Source organism: Notechis scutatus, chromosome 2, assembly GCF_049901735.1.
Source record: "Notechis scutatus isolate UNSWTSFEM ecotype Mainland chromosome 2, rNotScu1.2, whole genome shotgun sequence".
Classification (NCBI taxonomy): Eukaryota; Metazoa; Chordata; class Lepidosauria; order Squamata; family Elapidae; genus Notechis; species Notechis scutatus.
This window is the reverse complement of record NC_142010.1, coordinates 219,748,663-219,772,799: the sequence shown is the minus strand read 5'-3', so window position 1 is coordinate 219,772,799 and position 24,137 is coordinate 219,748,663. Positions and strand designations below refer to the sequence as shown.

Genomic DNA, 24,137 nt, shown 5'->3' with positions numbered 1-24,137 from the left:
ATTTTAAATTTTGTATCTATCTTGCCAAGTTATTACAAAGTTATTACCATGGTGATTCTAGCTAATGTTGTAATGGGACCTGTCATTCATGTAGATGCTTAACTAGAAGCCTTCAAGCTGGAGCTTAGATGTGTTCAGAGATCTTGAATTAAGGACTGACAGGATACAGTGAAATTACCTTGGAACAGGATTGAAGTCTTGGTCAATTTTTCTTATTGACCTAGTTTCTGCAGCATTGGAGTTATAATAAGACTGGATCTACTTTCAACAGAGATTGTAAAGTGTGTATTTTATAGGATCTAATGGAATCTGTAGCCAGGAATCCTACCTGTATAGTTTCATTAAGTACATTCTGGGATACTTGTACAGGGCTAGAATGGAACTGGAGAAGCCACACTTTAAGTGGAGGGCTTGATATCTATCTATCTTTTTTTTTCCTTTGGGAGGAAATTATACTGAAGTGATGGACATTTTCTTGTAGAGCTGATGGCTTGGATCCTAATGTGAAGTGAAAAGGAGAAAGTCAATCTCCTTTTCTAGCTGTTTCCATGCACTAGTCTGCTGCTGTTGCTTGAGATTCTTGTGCACATGGATGTGTATATTTATATATTCATAAGCCAAAAAGTTGGATCTTTGAAATGCAGTGCAGTGCGAACCGCAGCTAATTTGTACTCTGTTAATTTTGCACTTTGAGAACTAGAAATATTAAAGGAAATTAATTCAGGTTCATTTTCTACATTAACAAGCAATGGGAAGAATTAACTCAGACAAATATTAATATTCAAACAGAGAAACTATTTATTTTTACACACATCCAAAAAGTATGGAGAAAGTAGTTTCAAATTTACACAGAAAATTAGTTTAGTTTACATGCTCACATCATAGCACAAGATTGTGCAACTTTTTAAAGCTAGGGAAGCAATTCCAAGAGGCTTGTGTCCTTCTAAGAGCTTAAAGAGATTGTAGCTAATGATTGATGTAACTAGAATGGAGGTGTATACTAGGATTTACAGGGTGAAACTGGTAGCATGTTGCAGAAGCGTATGGTATCTGTTGTGCTCAGTTCTTAATTTGAGGAAAGCTATGATTTAAAAAGTCTCCATTAGGTCTTTAGTCTATACAAAATCTGAGGCACCTGTTCAAATAATAAAACCCTTGTGGTATCTTGGTTAAGTTGGTCTAATCAAATCCAACCTTAGCTATGAAGGCCTAATAGGTGACCTTTGGATTCACCATTCTCCCTTAGCCTATTTTGCAAGGTTGCAGAGTGCCTATACATGTCATTTTTAGCTTGTAAAGGAAAGGTGAGTTTTATCTCTGGTAACAATAGAAATACATCCAAAATATTCAACGCTACCCTCTGTAGGTAGCCTACTTAACATTTCTAATCCTAAAGACAGAAAAGGCTAAAAGAAAACTCTCAAATTCAAATTTGGATGAAATTTGGATGAAATGACACTCTAGTGAAATATTAAAGCTGTGAACAAGTTTTACAGGCCAAGAGAAAATTGATTTCTAATGAAAGGGGAGCCAACGGGGGTCAAAGCTTTAGAGACAACAGAGGAAAGACAGTTTACCTACTGCTGAAGCAGCATTGCCAAAGGATTTTTGTACAGAAAAATGCTGTTTGCAGTATTTGGGACTTACTTCAATATTTATAAAAGGCAACATGTTAAGTTTATACAGACATCATCCAGAAAGGTTTTCTAGGAAATAAAGCTGATGGTGGCATTAGGGCAATACAAGAAAAAGCTAATCTAATACAAGCCCAAATGATTTAGATTTAGAAATAGTGAATAGTTCCTATTGGTCTGAATCAGCTCTTGGATTAGTGGACTTATTTGACTGCTAAAAGCTATTTCCCTGAGCACTCAACATCTAGTAGATGCATTATTTTCCCAACAGAGCTTTCAGTCAATTCAAATTGCTGAAATCTTGCTTGTATAGAACCTTTCTTCTATCAATGGAGAGAATTATGAACTTTACTTCTCCATGTAGCTTCCAGTTGTACATAGTTAGGATTGGCTGACAGTTGCAGACATTTTGTTGAGATGAAATCTCCGGACAGACAAGAGGAAACCCCAAAATTTATGGCTACTAACCCTGCTTTTTCGCTTTCTAACATTATTGACTTTATTTACTTCACTTACATTGCATATATGTATTTTTTCCATTTGTATGGACAAACAAAAGCATAAAATTTGTTGCCATATGCTCATGGCAGTCATTACCTTAGATTCTATTTCTGTTTCTATAGATACAGTGCTGGTTGAATGGCTGTTCAGATGCAAAAATGCAGGGTGGAAAATTAACATAAATGACACAGTAACTCATCCACAAGATTTATGGACTAATAGCTCGTCACAGGTGCGAGGATCAATCTTGTATTTATTTCCTATGATGTTTAAAAAAATACTATTTTTTGCTTCTCTTTTGAGTTCAACTTACATACTTTACCTCCTCAAATTGAAAGAAATATTACAACATTGAATCTGCTGTATGCTTACTTCTCAGGTTACAAGTAGTTACAAATTAACTTAAGCATTGCCATAATACTGTTTAAAGGTAGTTCTTTCAACATTGGAATCTATGTTGAAGCAATAAAGCAAGTAAGGCTGCTTGATAATAGCAATAGCACTTAGACCAGGGCTGTCAAAACTCCTGGCACACGGGCCAGATGCGTCACGCGCTGGCCACGCCTGGTTTAGCGAAGGGGGAAAAAGTCCCAATACGTCACATGACGCTGCAATCTGAGTTTCATACCCAACTTAGACTTATGAGGATATCCTAATGAGGGGAGAGCAGAATGTAGTTCTTTGCAGCTTTATTTCTGCAATACAGAAGATACGTGAGCTGTATGATCATAGATTTTGATCATGTCCCTAGATTATATACTTGTACAAAAAGTCACTTAATTGCAATAGTTTAATTGCAGAATGCCTGTTTATTCAGGTAATCTATGAAATTTAGTTTTCAAGAAGCATCTTTTATATTGCTGAGAAAAGAAAATGCCCAATTTTTGTTATCATATATTTATGTCACCAAGAAGCCAGGGGAACCTAGTCTTCTGTGGTTAAAAAAGGAATTTATCTTAATGCTAAAGTTTGATTTTCCGCATCAAACGGTCTACGAATTTTTACCTCGTCTTTTTAGAAAAAATGAAAGAAAACATCTTGTAACTAGGCAACTGAGAACATAATTTCCCTTTCCTTTAGTCCTGAAAAAATGGTAAGGTTGTATCTTCAGCAATGCAGAATAGTGGGAGTGCAATAATGCTCTGGAAGTCTTAATAATAATTAGTCTATTCCATTGTGAAACTGAACCCAACTGTTTTTCTCTTCTACTCTAGAAATTGTTAGCTGATGGCCTTTGGATTATTCCCTCACTGATTTCCACCCCCACAATCCTTTATGGGCTTGTTTTATTGCAAATGTATTTTTCCTGGGGGGGGGGGGGGGGAGAAAACAGATTCTAACTATAGTTAAGAAGAAAAAAAATGTAGTCATTAGATTCTTTCTCTATAAAGGCTCAATCCAGCTAATATCAAATTAATTGAAAAAGATCTGGCTGGAACCTCTGAAAGCATATCTTATGGCACTGTACAATAAAATAACCTATACCCTGTCTCCATTTAATGCATGCTATGTTTCCATTTAATTATAAGAAACTAATTTCTAAAACAAAAACTTTCATTTTGATTAATCTCTACAGTAGTGAATACAGTTAATAAGTTAATTCATTATTTTACTGAAATGAACTGTAGTTTCACACAAAACAATACTATAAGGAGGCAGAAACTAAATACATTAAGAAACTGCACAGGAAGGCTATTTTGGTTTTCTAATAACAGGTCACCCGATTTCCATTGTGTATCAGTATTATATGAATACTTGTACTTACGAAAATGTGCTTGTTTTGAGCACCTGTTGCTCCAATGAAAGGCTGTTGCGGATACTTTTAATATCAAGCCATTTAGTTCTATAAGCCTTCTATAATTCTGCTGCTGTTTCCTCAATTCTTGTAACAGGAATGTGAAAGTGTAGATTTTGAACTGTGTAAAATAATCCAAATTAAACCTATTTTGTACTAGTCACAAAAGCTCTCATGCACACAGAGGTCATGATGAAATCACAGGGTAATTCTTTGATTATATGCTGTTTATTTTCAGTGAAACCAAAGAATGCTACTGATGTTATCACAGAACTTCTTCACATTTGATGCAAATATGAAAGAGTTATATACAAAGTAATTAAGTGGCACTATTTTAAGAGAAGTAGCCCCAGCCTCTAAAATTATATTAAGTAAAACATATCATATGCATAACTTGTGTAAGCTCCAACTGCACTGCAGCTGCATTACTTTGAATATAAGTGCCACATTAATGATCATTTCTCAAGACAAACTGAATAATTACCTTTTGACATTAGTTAAGAGCAATAAGTTTATCGCAGAAAACTAGTGCAACCTTTTTATTTTTCAGTCTGTTATTCTTATTATAATTCTAAACCATTTTGTAAGCTCGCATTCTTGCAAAATGTGTGTGTTGGAATTTCTACATGTTTTTATGTATGTGTGTATAGTATGCCACATACACATGCGCACACACAAAACCAATTTCATATTATCATTAAATAAAAGAACTTTACAGTACAATGTGATGGACTAAATTCTTGTTCAGGTATTCCTTTATTGTGTTCCCGAGGCACTCTGGACTGAAGAAGTAGAATCCTGATCGGGCAAGAAGGTAAACATGGGAGTGGCTGACTCTGAGAGCCCAGGAGGAAGCACATGGCGACACACAGGACAGGTTCCAGACTAGGCAAAAGAAAACACCACTGAAATTAGTTTCTTATAATTAAATGGAGACATAGCATACATTAAATGGAGACAGGGTACAATTCAGCTCAGGAATTCAAGAGTAGCCAGATGTATAGTCTCAAATACATTTAAGGAAAAACTGCATATTAAAGAAAGCAAAAAAGCTAAAAAGACATAGATTCATATCTTTATGTTGTCTCCTCTAAAAGGCTCATGTCAACTTCATAGTGGTTTCTATGGTATAAATACTACTTTTGATAAAGGTATTAATTTTAATTACATATAAGAGAATATGTTCATGTGAGATTGTTGTTCAATCGCTAAGCCATCGCCGACTCTTTGCGACCCCATGGACAGGGGAGCATGCCAGACTCCCCTGTCCTCTAGTCTTCTGGAGTTTGCACAAATTCATGTTCATTGCGTCAATGACACTAACCATCTTCTGCCATCCCCTTCTCCTTTTGCTTTCAATGTTACATGATATACAGAACTCCAATATTGTTAGGTATTTTAATAAGGTGCTTAGTATTAGACACTACATAAGATTCATGTGTTTAAAATATGGCATATATTATCCTAGGAAGCAGGCAAGTATATTTCAGTTAAATTGAGATATTTTCTGATCAAATAGCAATGTCTATGTGACACTTAATTCATTCTCCCATACTCTTTATATATATATAGAATGAGATTAGTTTACAACTGATAAATACAGCAGGGATTTCTGTAATTTTCAAGTTCATGTGATAATCCAGCCACCTTGTCTCATGTAAAAGACTTAACACACTGCTAAAACAATTGTCCAAATTATGATTTATTAAAATAAAAACTCTTCAGAAGTGTTGTGAGATCTGGAAGGGATTGTAAGTTCTCTTCATTAGGTAACTATCAATTTGAAACTGTTACTAGGTAGTCTGAGTGTTCTTAAGAGTATTCACCCCACTTATTAGGGCATATGAAAATCTATTTAATTGCTTGGTACATAGTGGAAATTATATTTCCAGTCTTTTTCATAGAGATCCATAGAATGGAATTTCAAACCTTTGAGAAATAATTTAACTTTTCAAGGATAGTGTTATATAACTCATTTTGCAAAGCACCTTTCCAAATGCTTTACCCAAGCCTAGAAGATATTAAATTTATTTTTAATTTTTATTTCTTTATTTGTATCCTACTTTATTATTTTTACAAGTAACTCAAGGCAGCAACTTATCTAACCCACCTTTCTGCTCCCTTCTTTACCCACAACAGCAACCTTGTGAAGTACCATACCAATACAGATAATCAATTACGCACATCAATATACGGTGCTACTGTTGATGTGTTTCCAACCAAGACTGAACTAAACTAAGTCACTGATCTTAAACAGCAAAATCAGTGGGTATTTCTTACTGCCTTGCATACAGATCTAAGAGAGATAATCTGGGTTCAGCTCTACCCTGACAAGACACATCCATGGCTGTGGGTTTTGCCCCCTCTCCCCCCATCCAGTGATTTGCCATCTTTAACTTTGCCTGGAATTATAATTACACCTCACCACCAGTAGTCAGAGATGGGGCACAACTGAAGATTCTCCTGGACTTAATTGTGGCTAGAAGAATTTTTGCCCAAATACACCTCATGTACCAGTTGTGCCCTTTCCTAGATCAGGAGAGATTGCTCAAGGTCACTCATGCCATAGTCAACTGGACTATTGCAAATGTTGGATGTGGGGATGTCCTTGAAAGCATTTAGAAGATACGGATGCTCCAAAATGCAGTAGCTTGGACAGTAGTGATCATATTGCAGTATGCCCAGGTAACACCATCTCTTGATGAACTGCACTGACTTCTGGTAACCTTCTGAATGTAATTCAAAGTGCTGGTTATCATCTTTAAAGTGCTATATGGCTCAAGGTCAGGTTACTTTTGCAATTGCCTATCCCTAATAGATGGGGTAGGCCTGCATCAAATTCCCTTATGAAACTGTCACCTGTGGAACCTTGGAAGCATGTCTTGTCTGTTGGCCTTCCAGAAAACAGTGAAGGCCTGGCTTTTGCCAAGGTACTGGGACCATGGTGTGGATGGGATCAGCATACTATATTTGATTGATGTATGCAAGTTTTATCAGAGTCTCAACATTGGACTTTTTTGTTGTTTGTCTAAAATATTTTTGTTCTGTACTGCATTTTTTATCATTGTTGGCCACCCAGAGTTTCTTGTGATAGGTGGCCACAGAAGATAGATAGACAGAGATAGAAATAGAGATAGATAGATAGATAGATAGATAGATAGATAGATAGATAGATAGATAGATAGATAGAAGGGGGGGAGGAGAGAAACAGGTAATAGAGATATAGACATTAAAAAAACCTCCTAGTTTTAAAGCAGCATTAAAGTACAGCATAATTACACACCTTTTGTAACCAAAGCGTTATGCATGTCACGTGAAAGAAGTGGCGACATGGAAGCTCTGTTACAATTTCTTCTTTGATGTACTCACTACAGCAAATAGCACAACACTGTTCTTGCCCTACAGCTTAGGAAAACAATGTATATATTAGTATACAAATGTAAAACTAGGTAATTAAAATTATGGTGAAATAGTTATTAATAAATTAAAATAGTTTTGAAAATAGTCACATTGGACCAAATTAAGTTACAAAAGATAATAATGTATCATATTATTAGATCATATAAAGTTACTTGACCAAAACAGTGAGTATGTAATTTATCCTTACCATTGTGATCTTCTGTAATAATAATTTGTGGCAGACAATCTATGCTCTCTTTACTAGCTGGTGGATGAGCCTGCTCAACATCAATCGCAAGAGACTCTAGATGAGCTAGAGCGGTCTAGAAAAATACATGAAAAGAAACAAGCACATAATTATATATACGTGTAAGCATGTGTATCTGTACAATCACTGTGTAGGATTTGTAACTATAAACTAGATATAAATTTCTTCTATTTTACAGAAATGAAGGCCATATTAATTAATATACATGACATTAACAAAGTTCTATAGTAAACATTAATTATATCATGAAAAATTATAATATAAACTTTGTTAATTAACTTGAGTGTATTTTATTAAGGTGGGTAACTGTCTATTCCAATTTCAATTGCTTTAGTAATAGTGTGACATTGTCATGAATTATGGCTTTTTTTTTTCAATTACTTGTACTTGTAACTTGAAATTGGACCATAAAAATAGTGGCTTTAATAATCTAACACTAAGGAGGTATATATAAATAATGTCATCTTTTTAAATGCCACATACAGAGACATTTCTTTTTCAGTTTCCCACATTTCTAAGCAACAACTATCTCTCCTAATGCATGCTTTATTGCTCATTAAGTTGAATCTTTATTTCAGTCATTGATCAGTGTAAGTATTGCTTAGGAGAAAAGGACAGTCCACCATGCATGCTTATATGAAGTACTTAAGCAGCCACTACTATCTACTTCATAACTTTCCAGAAAGTCTTATTAGAATGTTTACGGAGAGAATGGTCACCACTAAGCTGACAGCCAAGACAAACCTATGTAGAATAATTGCCTATGAGATAAAGAGCAGTTCCATATATTTGGGATAGAATACCCATTTTCTCAGATTGCAAATATAATTTCCATATTAGTTAGAATTGTGAAATTCCAGTTCAACATATTTGGAAGGCAGCAAGTTGGAGAAGGCTTGTTTTTCATCTTGTTTCTACCTGTTATAATTTCAATCAAGTTTTCATTTATCAGACCACAAGTTTATACAGTATGAAAAGATTGCTACGTTTGGTGAACAAATGCCAAATTTCATATTCAACAACTCCCAGAATTCCTCAGCTGGCTGTATCAAGCCTAATATAAAGATTTTTGTTCTTAGAAGGATTGTAACCAATTCTGGCAATATAATTAATTATCTGTGCTTCTATAAGTGCCATTTATTCATTTATGTACTTTCACAAAATTGACATTTTTAAAGCACTTATATCAATGGAATAAATATGTTCATTGCATAATAACCTTCATGTCATTGAGATAACTTTGAATTTAATGGATTTTTTGATTTAACAGACATCCTTTCCCCCAGTCTGTTAATTCAAGGTTTTGCTTATTCATACATCTGACAGAATCTCACTTTGCTGGGTCAATAACAATAAAATGCATAATTATGTAATTATCTATGCATTTAATAAAACATTCTTTATCTAATGAATGTCCCTTTATAGCATGGGTATCAAACTCGATCGTGTCATGTGACGTATTGTGACTGTTTTTGCGTTTGTGCAGCCAGAGTGGGCGTGCCCTGCACATGGTGCATCTGGCCCACAGGCCACCAGTTTGACAGAGATAAACTGCTGTTTTGGAGGGACATTTTCAAAGTTCAGATAACTTAGTAATCAAGTAAGAAAGTTACTAGTTGAATTCATTTAGCTTGAAGGAATCCAGAATGAAACACTTTATGCTCCTCAATTCATATTAGTTGGTTACTACTGCACAGAAAAATCTCAACTGATAAGCTCCACTGTTGGCAGCTTAAAAATGTGATTGTTTACAATGAAAGCAACACATTCAAAACCATCACAGCATAGTACATAAGGTGACTAGGATAGCAGCTTCTGTTTAAAAAAGCAATGAAATAAAAATAACATTTACCATGATGTCTTAATATATATATATACCTCATTTGCCTCTTTGCCTGTGCAACAAATGAACAAATACCGTATTTGCCGGCGTATAAGACGACTGGGCGTATAAGACGACCCCCCAACATTTCCACTCAAAATATAGAGTTTGTTATATACTCGCCGTATAAGACTACCCCCTCTTCCGCACACCTTCCACATACCAAATAAAAGGTATCATAAAAGGAACATCAGATTTGATTTCAACATGTTAATTTATATTCAAATGCTTATGACATGCAGGAAAACTCACAAGGCTGTGAAAGTATGCCAAATAATAGAACATAAGTAATTTTCCGATTCAGAGCAGGTTATAGTTCATAGTTTTATAAAATGTGTGTGTGTGCCTAAATTTCAAATTACCCATTTACCATGACTTGTCATGGACAGGCAACTTTATTAAAAGAATTTTATTTCAGCTAAGCCGGAAAGACACAAATAGGGCCTGCAGAAGCATAATTTTCACTCTGATATTAATTGTGGCAATGTTGCATTTTAAACTAGCCATGATTAATTATATCCAAATTTTCACACCCACACTCCCCTTCCTTTAGCTTTCTGAAAACCCCACATTTGCAGATCCCATTTTAGCAATGCATCTAAGATTTGACTTGCCAGCCACTATCATTAAATTATGCTTGCTAAAATATGAACTTGAAATATGAACTGAAATATGAACTACCCTGCAAAGCTGCCCATAATGAAGATAAGTTGATCTTGATGTCAATCCTCCTCAGCCTTTCACTTGTCTTTTACTTGATACCGCTGCCAAACCTGCTTTTCCATCGATACCAGAGTAAAAAGGTGACATTGCTCCCCGCAGCAAGAGAAGACAATGTGGGATGTGAGAAAGAGGAGAAATCGCAGTGAAATTAAGGAAATTAGGCGTTTGTGTTTTTTTTCCTTTCCTCTTCGGGACTGGATCTAGAAAGTTGTCATTTTAACATGATCGCTCCCCTTCTTCTCTTCCCACCCCCAACCTCTGTTTCGTCTTTAAAGAGAAAAAGACACCCATTCTGCTTTATTGTATCTGACATAGTGGGCTTTAGTTCAGAAGCTGATGTCACTCAACAGGCAAGTCCTTTCGGAAAACGCCAGGCCCTGCCTGGTCTTACCCAACGCTGCTTGCCAGGGATCTGGCAGGAAAGAAGGAGTTCCAGATCCTTTTTCTTTCTAGCCTCTCCACCTGCCTTTCCCGAGTCCATCCAAGGACGCGCCTGAAAACCAGGTTGATTCTGGGTAACGTCTAAGCCCCAGAGGCGGGGTCCGATCAGTCCCTTCGCCCAGCTCCACAAAAGGTGAAATCGCCAGCGAAGCAAAACAAACGGAAGGAAGAAACCGAGCAAGCCGGGTCAAGAGCTGCGCTACCTCTAGCTGAGCCTTAGCGGTAGTAGGGACCCACATCCCACCTCCGCCCCACCTCAGCGAGAGGGAGCCGGCCGGATTGCGGGCGTAATCCCTCCCTGGCAGAGCTACGGGTAACCCGACGCTCAAGGCTACAACTGAATGCAAAGTCCCCGCTCTGAGATCTGCAGCTAATTTACGAGGAACCCTTTGCAATTCGCCAGCGCCTGCTATGACCTCAAGGAGAGGGAGAAGCGAGCCACCTCACCAACAAGGCGAAGAATATACCCGTATTTGCCGGCGTATAAGACGACCCCCCCACTTGGAGGCATGTTTCTCAGGGCAAAAAAGTCGTCTTATACGCCGGCAAATACGGTAATCAAATAAAAAGCAAGAGCTAGCATTCACAAGGGTCTAGCCGTGCAGTGTAAAACAGTGTAAAATCATACAACTAATCTAATAAAGTAAGTTTGAATATTGTTCAGAGTAAGAAAGTACACACTTTGAAAATGTAATCTTCTAAGCATTTTTAAATTACATTTTCTTAATCTTTATGACAAGTATAATAAATTAAACTAAGCTATACTGTAAGATTTACATTCAATATTGGTTCTGTAGTTAGTATATGGCAATGTCTGAGAAAAAACCACAACCCAATCCAACAGTGTTAGATGGTGACACTGTTAATTCATTGCTAAAATTATTAATCAAACAAATCTTTGATAGTAAATTCAGTAAGAATTTAAATAGTGCCATGGCTTTTACATAATTGGGCCAATGTTTCTCTTTCCAATTAGACATGCCTTGTTTTTCATTTGCCTGATTCTTCTGCCTTCTGCACAAAATGAAAAAAAAGATGAATATTTAAATGCCCTTGTACACACAATATTGATGTAGACACAATCATGGGAAAGTGAATACATGAAAAGAATTGAGAAATTAGTTGTAGCTGAATTATATATGTATAATTTATATGTATGGTATTCAGCTTTGTTCGGGTATTTTCCCACGTCATTATAGTTGTGCTTTTAAAGTACAGAAGCCTAATGATGGCAGATGAGATTCTGCCGAAATGTTGCTACAACTTTAAAAGCACAACTATAATGACGTGAGAAAATACCCGAACAAAGCTGAATACCATACATACATACATACATACATACACATACACACACACACACACACACACACTGTGTGTGTGGGGGGTATATGTTATCTGAAGCTCAGAATTAATTCTAAATTAATATATCTTTCTTCCAGTTGTTATAAAGTCATTTCTAACAATGCAAGCTATAAAAACTGTGGTTATGTCAGAAGGCACAGAAAACTGATCTATATTTCCTAAAATGTGATCTATGACCCATTACCAGTTCTTGTGCAAAAAAAAAAAAAAAATCTACTTAGGAAATACACAGATACTCATTCTCTTTCTACTCTGAAGAATTGCAAACTTGGCAATATTCTGTGCAGAAGGGAATAAAGTAATCACTGCTTTAAAATTTCCAACTACAGTATTGGTAATCAGGCCACTTAAGCCTTAAAAGAATTAACTTTATGGATACACAAAAACCTGGCTTTCAATTTGTACATGAAACTAATTGCCCCCCTCTGAAACAACAGATAAAAGAAACTATGGATAATGAGAACTACCTGAACATCTTCTGAGGTGAACTAATTAGGATACTACTTTAAAAAGATCAAGTACCTTTAAGTATGATTCACTAAGAGCTATCGTATAATTATTTTCTACTTTTAAAAACCTTACTAATGTATTCTTTTAATAACAAATGTTTTAGTTATATATGAACATTCCAACCAATAGTCAAGACAAGTTATCTATTTCCTATTAGTAAAAAGTTAATTTACAAGATATGGTTTCAAAGGCTTTATTCAAAAAATACCTGAGGACATTTAGGGTGATCAGTGATTTTATTGTTCAAAGCAATATTGATTGGAAAGATGTGTTGGAGCAAGTAGTTGTGGGAAATGAGCAATGGCAGTTATACTGGCCTTACTTTGTAGACTGTATTGTAATATTTAGAGGAGCACCACATGTAGAAACTGTGCTGTCCCTTCTGAATTCTACCTGAAATATATACATTCTATAATTTATACTTCAAATTATATCATCATCATTTCAGGCAAAAAATAGAAATGAATATGATACTTCATATTATGGATATATTTCATGGCTTGAAGGCTATCAAAAGAAAGACATGTTTTTGAAATTAAAGATGAATTTTTGTTCTTCCTTGAGTGACATCTTCTATCAACAATGTTAATTTAAAATTAGAGAGAGGTCTCATGAGCTTGATTGGTTAACAATAGTGATTTATTTATTGACATATTTTGGCTTTTAAGTAAGTTAAATTTAAATTTACAAGGCCTAATGTTTAAAAAAGCAAGGAAGCAATAATTAATAACTCTTATGGATACAGCAAGTCAACTACATAGGTGTTTTAAAAGCTTTTTGTTCTTTAATCAAATTATAAGAAAAATATGGTGAAAATAATCTCTATCATCATTATGTCTGATGTATTTTATGCAAATCTTGTTTAAAGGAGTATTTTCCTCCAAGACAAAAATATTAAGAACCAATTTATACTCAGTCAACATAAGACAAAATCTTTTGTTGAGTCTTATCTTAGTCTTATCATTAAAAAGAGATTTAAAAGATACTGGAGTCCTTGATAAATGACCATTCGTTCAGTGACTGTTCAAAAGTACAAGAGCCTGAACAAAGGTGATTTGGGGGGGGCTATATTTGGGTGGTCACAGCATCCTTGTCGAGTGATCACACACTGGGTACTTGGCAACAAGCTCACAATTATGAATGTGATCACCATTTTTAACCTTCACTGCCTGCATCTGACAAGCGAAGTTTGTGGGGAAGCAGGCGGTTGCAAATGCCAATCACATTCATAGTCCTGCATAGTCACAGCAGCAACTGCGACTGTCATTACTGCTGTTGTAAGTTGACATGGTCATGTGATGTGTTTTATGCATCACTTAGCAACAGAGTTGCCAATTCCAATCACCACTGCTAAGTGAGGGCTTCTACTTAATATATACTGATATCCATAGCCTTTAAACAAGAAATATAGTAGTGTTACTGCTGAAAGTGAAGATACCTCCATGCTGTGATGTCATGGAGGTCAGATAACTTTCTAATTGTATCCAAAGAAGGGGCCTTTTTTTGATCACTTATATGCCATTAAAAAAACAAATGTTAAAATATATGTGTAATGGTAAAACTAAAAATAAACTAAGTGGCTCAATGATTAAAATGCAGTATTGCAGGCAAACTCTGCTAACAGCCTGGAGTTCAATCCTGACAAGGCTCAAGACTGACTCAGCCTTCTGTCCTTGGGTAAAATGAAGATCCAGATTGTTTGGGGCAATATTCAAATAATGTTTAGATTTAAACTTCCCAGAGAGTTTATAAAGCACTATGAGGCCGTTTATAAGCCTAAATTTTATTGCTGGTCATAATTTAGATCAATGGTTCCCAAAGTGCGCGGTACCGCCCCCTGGGGGGTGGAGGGATGCCTTGGGGGGCTGGCAGGGGGCGCTAAGAGGCGGCAGGGGGGCACTGGAGTTCAGCCGCACCAAAAAAAACATGCGGCGGCTGGAGGTTTTTTGCAGGCACGGGATCTGCGTAGCGCTGCAGGTGGGATTCACCCTTCCCATCCCGGAAGCGCTGCCTACATTGAGCTGCGACAGGTCCCCACATGGGCTGGGTTAAACTGGCTGCAAGGAAAGTCTCCCCAAGGAAGCAAGGTAAAAGCGCATGCGTCGCCTCGTAGTTGTGTTGCAGGAATTACATAGGGCGGGCCTTTCGGCATGTTGAGCGTTCTTGGTGGAGTTGAGTGTCGGGAGGTTTTGCTTGGTGGGCAAGGCCTAGAAGTCGTTGCGAAGCAATGTTGGGGATTACGGGAGGTAGGATGGGCTCTGCTCGTAAGCGGCTGCTGAAGGGGGGGGTGCTAAGAGGCGGCAGGGGGCGTTCGAGGTGCCGGCACCGCAGGCTCATCCCATTTGCTTTTGCACCCGAATGGGGGAAGGGGCTCAATGGCGTTGAATGCAGCGGCAGCAGCACATTGGAAAAGTCACTCTGGCTTTGCTCTACTTTTCTAAAGTGCCGCCGCTGTCGCATTCCATCTGTCTGTCCATACATCCAAAAGGTCTATCAGTCTGTATGTCTGCCTGCCTGCCTTTCTGTCTACCTACCTACCTATGCATCCATCCATCCAAAAGGTCTCTGTCTGTCTGTCCTCCTGCCTGCCTGCCTGCCTGCCTACCTACCTACCAATATATCTACCTACCTACCTACCTATCCATCCATCCATCCATCCATAAGGTCTGCCTGCCTGCCTACCTACCAATATATCTACCTACCTGTCTCTCTCTCCCTGTCTCTCTCTCTATCTATCCATCCATCCACGTTCGAAGCGTCGGCACATCAGGAAAGTAGAGCAAAGCCAGTCTGGGAGGGAGGGAGGGAGAGAGAGAGAAACCTGATGCATCAGATTGAAATGATGCCTAGTTTAGACTGAGGTCCTTTTCCACATTGAAACATCTTTGGCTTCTATTAAAGGTTTTGTGGACAAAACATGGTCAAGACTATCAGGAAGCTCTCACATTTTGTTGAGGCTTTAAACAGGATCTATTGGATCAGATCTTCACCCTAAAAAACATTTTCCCCAATGTATTACAGTGCCAATTCTGAAGGCAAAACCAAAATGTACTGGTAAATTACAAGAACACACACACACACACACACACACACACACACTCCCTTCTAACCCTGCTGGAGCAGGTGATTGGACTAGAATAGATATCTCATTATCTTTCTCCTCCCTCCTTCTTTATTTCTTTTTATTTCTGTCCCTTCCTTCCATCCCCCCTCTTTGTCTGTCCCTTTATTGTTGTTTCCCTTTTTTCTTTTCTTCCTTCTCTCTTTTTCTCTCTCTCTTTTTTTTCTCTCTCTCTTTCCCTCTCTCAAGCTCACCCCATTGACTTGGTGTACCGCTTCTCTCGGACTTGCTTGGGCAGGTCCCTCCAGTGCAGCAGGCTCAATGGGATGGACCTGCGGGGCCAGCACCTAGAACATGGCAGTGGCGGCACATTTGAAAAGTAGAGCAAAGCCAGAGGTTGGTAATTTTTGCTGCAAAGAATCACAAAAGCTTCTGGGCTGTGCACAAGAAGGGACACACATGTCAGTGCAATTCAGCGACATAAAATAAAGAAATACAAATAAAACAAATCAACAAGAATCGGCAAAGCATCTCTGAGTAGATTCTATTCACTACTAGAATCTAATCAGAGATGCTTTGGCAATTCTAGTGCAATGATCTGCTCCAGTAGGGTTAGAAGGGAGTGTGTGTGTGTGTGTGTGCGTGCGCATGTCTGTCAAAACTCCAAAAACAGGTCAAGTAGTTCTGGGGAGGCAAGTCATAAATTAGAACACTTGCTAAACAACCAGCCATTAAGTGAGGACCACTTGTATTTGGTTTGCCAGTTACCTAGCCACGCCCGCCCAGTCACATGACCACCAAACCACACCTACCCAGTCATGTGACCAGCAAGCCATGCCAGCCAGTCACGTGACCAGCAAGCCATGCCCACTCAGTCACGTGACCAGCAAATCATGCCCAACCAGCAAGCCAGCCAGTCACGTGACCAGCAAATCACGCCCACTCAGTCATGTGACCAGCAAGCCATGACCTCAAATTAGGTCACACCCACAGAAATTTGAATCCCACCTCTGGGTGGGGGGCACCGAGGATGAGTTTGTAGCACCAAGGGGGCGGTGGACTGAAAAAGTATGGGAACCACTGATTTAGATAAAGAAAATGTTTCCATTAAAAAGCACACCTTAATATCTTAATTAACATTTTACTTAAAGTAACCTAAAAGTTATCATCATAGCATTATAACATAAGGCTAAAAATTTACTTAATGGCATTCTTATTCTAATAGTGGCACCTCCCTAAATAATACAGATATATGTAGCAGTAATACAGAAAGTAGAAAAGCATACAAAAAATCCATTTATGAAATGATATGAAATAATCTCCCTAAATTTTCTTCTTGTTCCAAGTCACTGAGAGCCTCTTCGCAGATTTCCATGGCCTTAAAATGTACATCAATTTCATATTTTAATGCTAAATTGTATTAAGATAAGTGGAAAATCACTGCAGGTAACAGTTATTATAGGCGGTAGCCAAAGCATCAGGACTTCTCTCCTAATTAATCAATATTGATGTAGCTAACTTATCATTAACGGCAAAAACCAAAATGATGTGCTTGCTGTATTTTTTTCTAATTTCTATATTAACTCTATTTGAATGAAATCAAACTGTCAATCAGTGCCCTTCTCTATTTGTAAAATTCAGATATACTCAGGGGTGGGCTTCAAAAAATTTAGCAACAGGTTCTCTGCCCAGTTGCTGGGTGGACTAGGCCACGGTGGATGTGGCCTAGTCGGCCTCCTTCATCACAGAAGGGAGGCCATTTTCGCCCTCCCCGAGCTCCAGAGGCTCTCTGGAGGCCTGAAATGGTTCCATTTCTGGCTTTCTGGAGGCCCATTTTTCATCCTCCCAGAGCACTTACCTGGGATCGAAAACAGGCTATGTGGAGACTTCTAGGAGCGGCAGAGTGAAGTGGGCGGGGCCAGCCAGTTGTTGCAACTACTGGTTTGGCGAACCAGATGTAAAATTAACACCTGGCCCTCCCAAACCGGTGTGAACCGGTAGCAGCCCACTCTTGGGTATTCTTATCCTAGATGCTATTATTATTACAATGTGCAGAGTTTTAAAGCCTTCAGTATGAATACAGAGTTACTGTTTCTAAAGCAATTTTATTAAAATACAGTTCTTATAGAAAGGATGTATTTTCAGTTGAGGTTCTAAACTTTTCCTTAAACATATAGAAATCGGTTGCTTCTGATGGATGGTCTTAAGTAAAACCAAAACAATATCTGTCTGGATATTTGTTGATGAAGATACATCTAATTTAATGTGTGTGTGTGTGTGTGTGTGTGTGTGTGTGTGCGTGTGTGTGCAGAATCATAGCTAAGATAGAACTGTGATAGCTTCAATAACTGCAAGAATCAATACCAATAACATGTAGTAATTATTTCATGCTATTAACATTTCAAACTATGTCATTTTAAAAAAATAGAATGTTTGGAATTCCAAAACCTCCATGCAAAAATTTTCTGCAGTGCAATACAATTTGAGAGATCACTGCTACACACTCACACATAAGTGACTTACTCAACCACAAAAATACATACAAATAAAATGCTGCCTACCTCTCAATTTAAATATATTATCTACATGTGGAATGTAGGCAATCAGAAATTGCAAGTACCTGTAGACGCTGATAAGTCATTTCCATGAACATGCTTGTTACCTGAATTTGAAAAGATTCAGGTTAGTGAAGGGAGGAGCACAACTTTTTTAAAAATTGTACCCCACACCTAACTACAGAATTTTACTTATGAAAACTAGAAAATACTCTTGCTTTGGGATTAGCACAACTGAAAGGATCTCCCCCCCAACTAAATGAAAGCTTACATTTAAATGGACAATGGTTTTGAATCTGCTGGTAAACTATTTTAGGTTGTTTGCTTCAAATTATAACCTCCAAGTATTAGGTTTAACTAGAGGTGTTTTTATTGTCACTACCAGAACAGATATATTAAAACTATCAAAACTAATAATTAATCATGTACAAGATTCTTCAAATATTTTCCGATCAATGAAACCTGGGCAGAATATTCAAAGCAAGTCTAATGTGACTTAATAAAGAGAAAATCTCAAAATACAGAAGATGCAGTTGAGTCTCTTTTTCACCTACTTCTTGTATTTCCTCTTCCTAAGATTTCCTACCATTTGTCAAAATTTACATAATTATTTGAAACTTCAAAAATCCATCCAATTCAAGATGCCAAGTGCACTTTACTAAGTTGGATATGATGCCAAAAAGTTATTTAAATTTACAAGGGCAATATAAGACCAAATGCATTAGCTATGGAAATTTTCCTCATGTCATGAATTGCTGCCATAATTATTTTATCTATTTTTCATAGAATAGATGTATAGCAGCATAATGTTTTATAATGGTGCATAAAAGTTTATTTGGCTATAATTTATTTTTATTTTTTAGCTATAACTATACTTCACTGAAAATCTCTTAGTATGGATTCAAGTTGCTTAAAGCAGTATTTTGAGAAATGATTATAATATACTTTAAATGAGAAAATGATATTTCACCAGCAGTTTTACATTACACTGGTGTTTGGCAATATGTCGATGAAGATTCGTAGTAGTTGTCTTGAAGTTGAGTCATGGAAACTAAGAAGCTACTTGAATAAGCAGTGAAAAATGTTTCAAACCACAAAAGAAAACAAGTTCAGTTGCCGTGACTCAACTTCCAGGTTACATTGGTGTTGTGTTTTTTTACGGAAATTAAGCCACATATATCAAGCATACACAATATTTTCAAAGAATGTACACTTCTTTAATGTACAGACTCATGCATTGCTTGGTTCAAAAGTTGCATAGTCTTGCTTTTCACAAAGCTCAGGAAGCTCAAAATCTCCTAAAAGGAATTATTACTATTAGCAATTAACAATGGTTTCTGTATATAAAAGATCTGTAGTGTGGTAAGAAATAGGAATCCATATTAATGTAAGAAATAGAAAGAATCTTTGGTAACAGATTAAACAGAATGGCTTGTTTTAAATTCAACTGAAATAGATAATCCATTTAGTAACAAGATGACCTACTTTAAAACAAGTGAAGTACTGTGTTGGGATAATGCTAAGATGGTTTTTAAATGTTTTTTACTGCCTAGCTGGGAATATTAAGCATTATACACTGGAATAAAATATTTAATTTTATTCAACTATACTTGGAAAAAAGGGATTGCAATTATTAAACTATAAAATCTTTTAAAATAGCAAAATCATGTATGTGTATTTACTTATGGATTTATAATATTGTATTTCCTGTATGTTTCAAGTATATTTTTACTTAGGAGTGAAAAAGATGCCAGTTTTTAAATCACTGTATTTTAAAAAGCCCAGAGAAGAATTAGCAGGATTTTGAAACAACTGCAAGTCCAGTTCCAGAACATGACAAGTAACAGATCTTATCAACATTGCCAGCACATTGCTGCTGCAATTAACATCTTTGCTATTAATGTTTGCAAAGGTAATGAAGAAGCATCTTGACAATAAAACTGATCAGAAATGGCATCTGCTTCTTTGAAATTTTAAATACTTTGGAAGCTCTTAATATGAACACTGGAGGCATGTGTGGTAGAGTTTTGTCATTAAGTAATAGAAAGCAAATATGATGCAAATGCTCTCAATAATTCATGCTTTTATATTCTGATCATTTTTCTGATGGTTTATAAAAATGTCCATATTTAGAATTTATATATTTAAGTACACATACAATCATTTTCAGAAGATACAAATGTGACATCTTTCTATTTATACATATATGTAGATTCTAAAATTGCAATTGGGAAAGCATTCAAATGACAGCCTAAGTTGACTTAAAATAAAAATATTTTGAAAAATACAGGCAAGCATGGAAAAAAGTTATCAGTTAAATATTCCTATGCCATTCAAGATCCAGTGATAGAACACTATATGCAGTTTTGTGTTTTACAATGAAAAAAATAGTTTGCATTTGTTAAAATCAGTAGACCTTTTTTAGCCTAAATATGTGGACACTGAAAGTTTTCAGAATTGCTCGCTTCTATTTTTTCACTAAAACAAAACAAAAACCTATGGAAATGTTATAAAATAACTTTTTATTTGCTAAGTATTCAGTAACAAACTTTGATCTACAATTTAATTTACTCATGATCAATATTTTAAAAATAATCTTCAGAAACCATATTATCTATATACTACTATAACTCATGTTTAATTGAACAAAACACTGTATCACAAGGCAAAACTTTGCCAACAAAGGTATCTCAAAGAAATTACAAAAAAGTCTGGACATCTCACAGACGGGAGTAAATATTCTATTAAATCCCCATTACAATGCCTCCACGAAAACCAAATATGTAGAAAAAGATGAAATATGCTTTAATTTGATGTCACATTATTTTTACATCCATAGATCCAGAACTAGCAAAAAAATCCATGGCATTGGTACTACATAACACAGCCAACTTCATTAAGATCGAAATATCTGTTTCACTATCTGCTTTCTGTTTGAAAACTAACACACTGCAGTAACCCAGAATACTAGAAAAAGGAAACAGACCACCTACACAACATTTTCCAACAAAATGGATATCCACACAACTTTTTCAGAAACCGCCTTACCACTCAACCCACTATAGCACAACCAATACAAGCTTGCAGTGTGTGCCTCTAGAGCCATTCTTCCTCCAGACTCTGGGTCCTTGGTTTCCAAATGAGATGCAAAAGTTGCTCTCATCAGAAAAGAGGACTGTGGACCACTGAGCAACAGACCACTTCTGTTTTTCTTTAGCCCAGGTAAGACAGTATAAAGTACAACTCCTCTGCAATTAAAAATAAATGATTATACAACATTCTTGTGACTACGTTCATATCTTTCTTACACATTCCAATAATTCTAGGCACATAATTCCTAATCCATACATCTACTGGAAGCAAGGGAAGAAAGATCTATTTTCCTTGTCAAAAATATCAGTCCCACCATTTGTAAGCATCCCACTCTTCCCCTCTTCCTCCTGCACTGCTCCTGCATCTCTTTCCTTGCACAAAAAGTATACTGACTTTACCAATGCTCTGAGGAAAAAAGAAGCAGTTAATTTGCCTCTTCATTTAACTTGCACCATCAACTAAAAGCCCCCAGCCCAGCTCACAGGCTATTTTAAATGAGTTTCCAGACTACAATTTGAAGGAAGTTTTTATTTATCCTTCTTTCTACATCTCCAGCCTCTGCACCCCCATTTTTCTGCACCAAAGAAAAATAAATTCTGGCAGCAATACGCAATTGTTTCTGAGGTTTTATTTTTGATGTGTTGCCTGGAGTGCTGTTGTGTAATAATTCTGCAATTTGTTCTTGTCTATTTTGTTGTATTTTGTTTTTTATATTTTTCATTATTCTGTCAGCTGCCAATAGTCACTTGGAGTTGCGCAATTTTAAAACCAAGTTAACAAACAAGTAAATATTACAGGCTTCCTAACCCTGTAACCATTACAAAACAGAACCCACTGCCTCTTATTTCAGATCTGATGGACAGACAGTCTTTACTCACCTAATTGGACTTATGAAGAAGCACTTACAATTAGATCAAAATGAATGTGAATTGTGAATATAATAGTGTCTGATACTAAGTGCAGCAAATTTGAATACATAATATGAATTGGTTCATTGTTCAGCTGTCTTCTTCAGGTTCATGAAGAACACACTTTCCAATATTTTGCATAAATAAGTGGTAGTGCACCTGAATAACATCCTGATTCCTTTTCAGAAGACCATCCTTAAATGAGACTCACATTAGAACTGTCTTGGAGCAAATCTATGAACACAACTTTTTGGCTCAGTTGGAAAAATATGTATTTAATTTTCCCCAAAAGGAGTATTTGGATTACTTGCCTTTTCGTTTTATTATAGATTTCTTCTTCCAACTAAATGGAACTGTGTTGTTGTTTTTTTAATAAAAAGCTTCTGGTTGCAACAGTAGCATTTAGCAAGAGAGACATTTTTTGGAGGATGCAAACCATCCAGTACAGGTACACACATATTGCAAACATTTGGAGCACATTTACAAAATCACAAAGTTAAGATCTTCAATCCACATCAGATGACAAGGGCATAATTTTCCTTCAACTTTTAGAATGCTTGACTCATAGAATAGCCAGGTACATCATTATCATTATATTTTAAGGATGAAATGTAAATACTATCAATATTGCAGTTACTTTTTCTATGGTAATTGTGGTACAATTAGATAAAAATATATATTTCATTATTATTAATTATTATATATTACATTACATACATTAAAACAATCTAAATCCACAATGGAAGTTAATGATAAATAGACTTAACCTATGTTTTTTCTCACCTTATCTAATCTTAAAACTTACCTCCATTGCCTGTGCCAATCGTTCTTCCAAGGCCATATAAGTAAGGAACTGGGGATCCACATACGAAATTGCTTGAGCAACCCCAAGACCATCCCCAAATTCATCAAGCAGCCTACAGGGAAAATATAGCGTTATTTTTTTTATATCTAAGTAGAGTTGAAAACATGTGCAGTGATGCTGAAAAATGTTTCTAAATAAATATGACCTTACATTATTTATACATGGTGAAAAAAATAAATTTCTGCTATTTTACATTCAGATATAAAAATAAATAGAATGCAAACAGTAAGATATTAGCTGTTTAATGAGGCTACTTCTAGAATTATCAGGACATTAGTGAATTGAGTGACAAGCTGAACACAGCCTTGCAGGAAAACTCATTTATCCCCATGTGAGATGAGATCCAACATATGAGTTCAATTCTTGAGACTGGAATGACATAGACATAGCAAAATAATATTTTCTTATTTTGTGTCTCCCACCTCTTTCAGCGTTCTAATTTTCTAACTTTTTCAACTTACTCAGATCTCTCTCAAACCATTAAGCATTTAATCTGTGTAAAGGATGACAATCAAAGAGCAAGGGGCAACTACTTTAAGCCCAGTTTGGCTCTGATGCCCATCATTGTCATATATTTCTGACATGACATTAACAAGAAGTTCTTACATCTATCATGGAATAAGGGTTTCATTATGCAATTCTATTTTAAATAAAATATGAGCCAGGTATGTTCCCAATCACCATTTAGCTGGGTTAAAATACCAAAGGTAGCAGCAGAGTCTACCAACCTCCATTCAACATCTAGATCTTCACTCATACTGGAATCATCTTCTAGATTGTTGTTCCCATCCAACATAAAAAAGCCAGGATGTACAAAATGGCTATCTTGATCATTTTCTTCATCACTGCTACTTTCGATTTCTTCATGATACTGCAACCAAGGAATCTCTCCATCCTCTAGCAATGTCTGTTCCCTTTATATAAAAATGAAAAAAGTGATACAAAATATAGCAAATATTAAATTTACATGTAAACAAACAGTATAGAAAGTACAGAATCCTTTATTTATGCTGAGTGCTAACAGTCAAATACCTGCAATCTATTTTCAAAAGACATCACTTTAAAAATAATAGACAGCACAGTTCAACAGTGCAGCTAAAATGTGATGCTTTATGAACTATACTTATATGTGACATGTAT

The 24,137-nt window shown here is 36.3% G+C and overlaps 1 protein-coding gene across 11 annotated transcripts in view; it reads right to left on the bottom strand.

Moving 5' to 3' along the window:
- Window positions 1-4,141: 4,141 nt before the first annotated feature.
- PJA2 (praja ring finger ubiquitin ligase 2) overlaps window positions 4,142-24,137 on the bottom strand; it is a 41,340-nt gene continuing 21,344 nt past the window's right edge. For 6 of the 11 annotated variants that reach the window (XM_087958080.1, XM_026673050.2, XM_087958085.1 and 3 more), the window contains 6 exons: window positions 23,726-23,911; window positions 22,938-23,049; window positions 18,197-18,238; window positions 7,538-7,652; window positions 7,214-7,335; window positions 4,142-4,815 (listed from right to left, as the gene is read on the bottom strand). In XM_087958080.1, the coding sequence (XP_087814206.1) occupies window positions 4,687-4,815; window positions 7,214-7,335; window positions 7,538-7,652; window positions 18,197-18,238; window positions 22,938-23,049; window positions 23,726-23,911 (706 nt within the window). In that variant the 3' untranslated portion in view covers window positions 4,142-4,686. The remainder of the gene's footprint in view (window positions 4,816-7,213; window positions 7,336-7,537; window positions 7,653-18,196; window positions 18,239-22,937; window positions 23,050-23,725; window positions 23,912-24,137) is intronic. The other 5 variants (XM_087958081.1, XM_026673067.2, XM_087958086.1 and 2 more) reach the window with 1 other exon arrangement.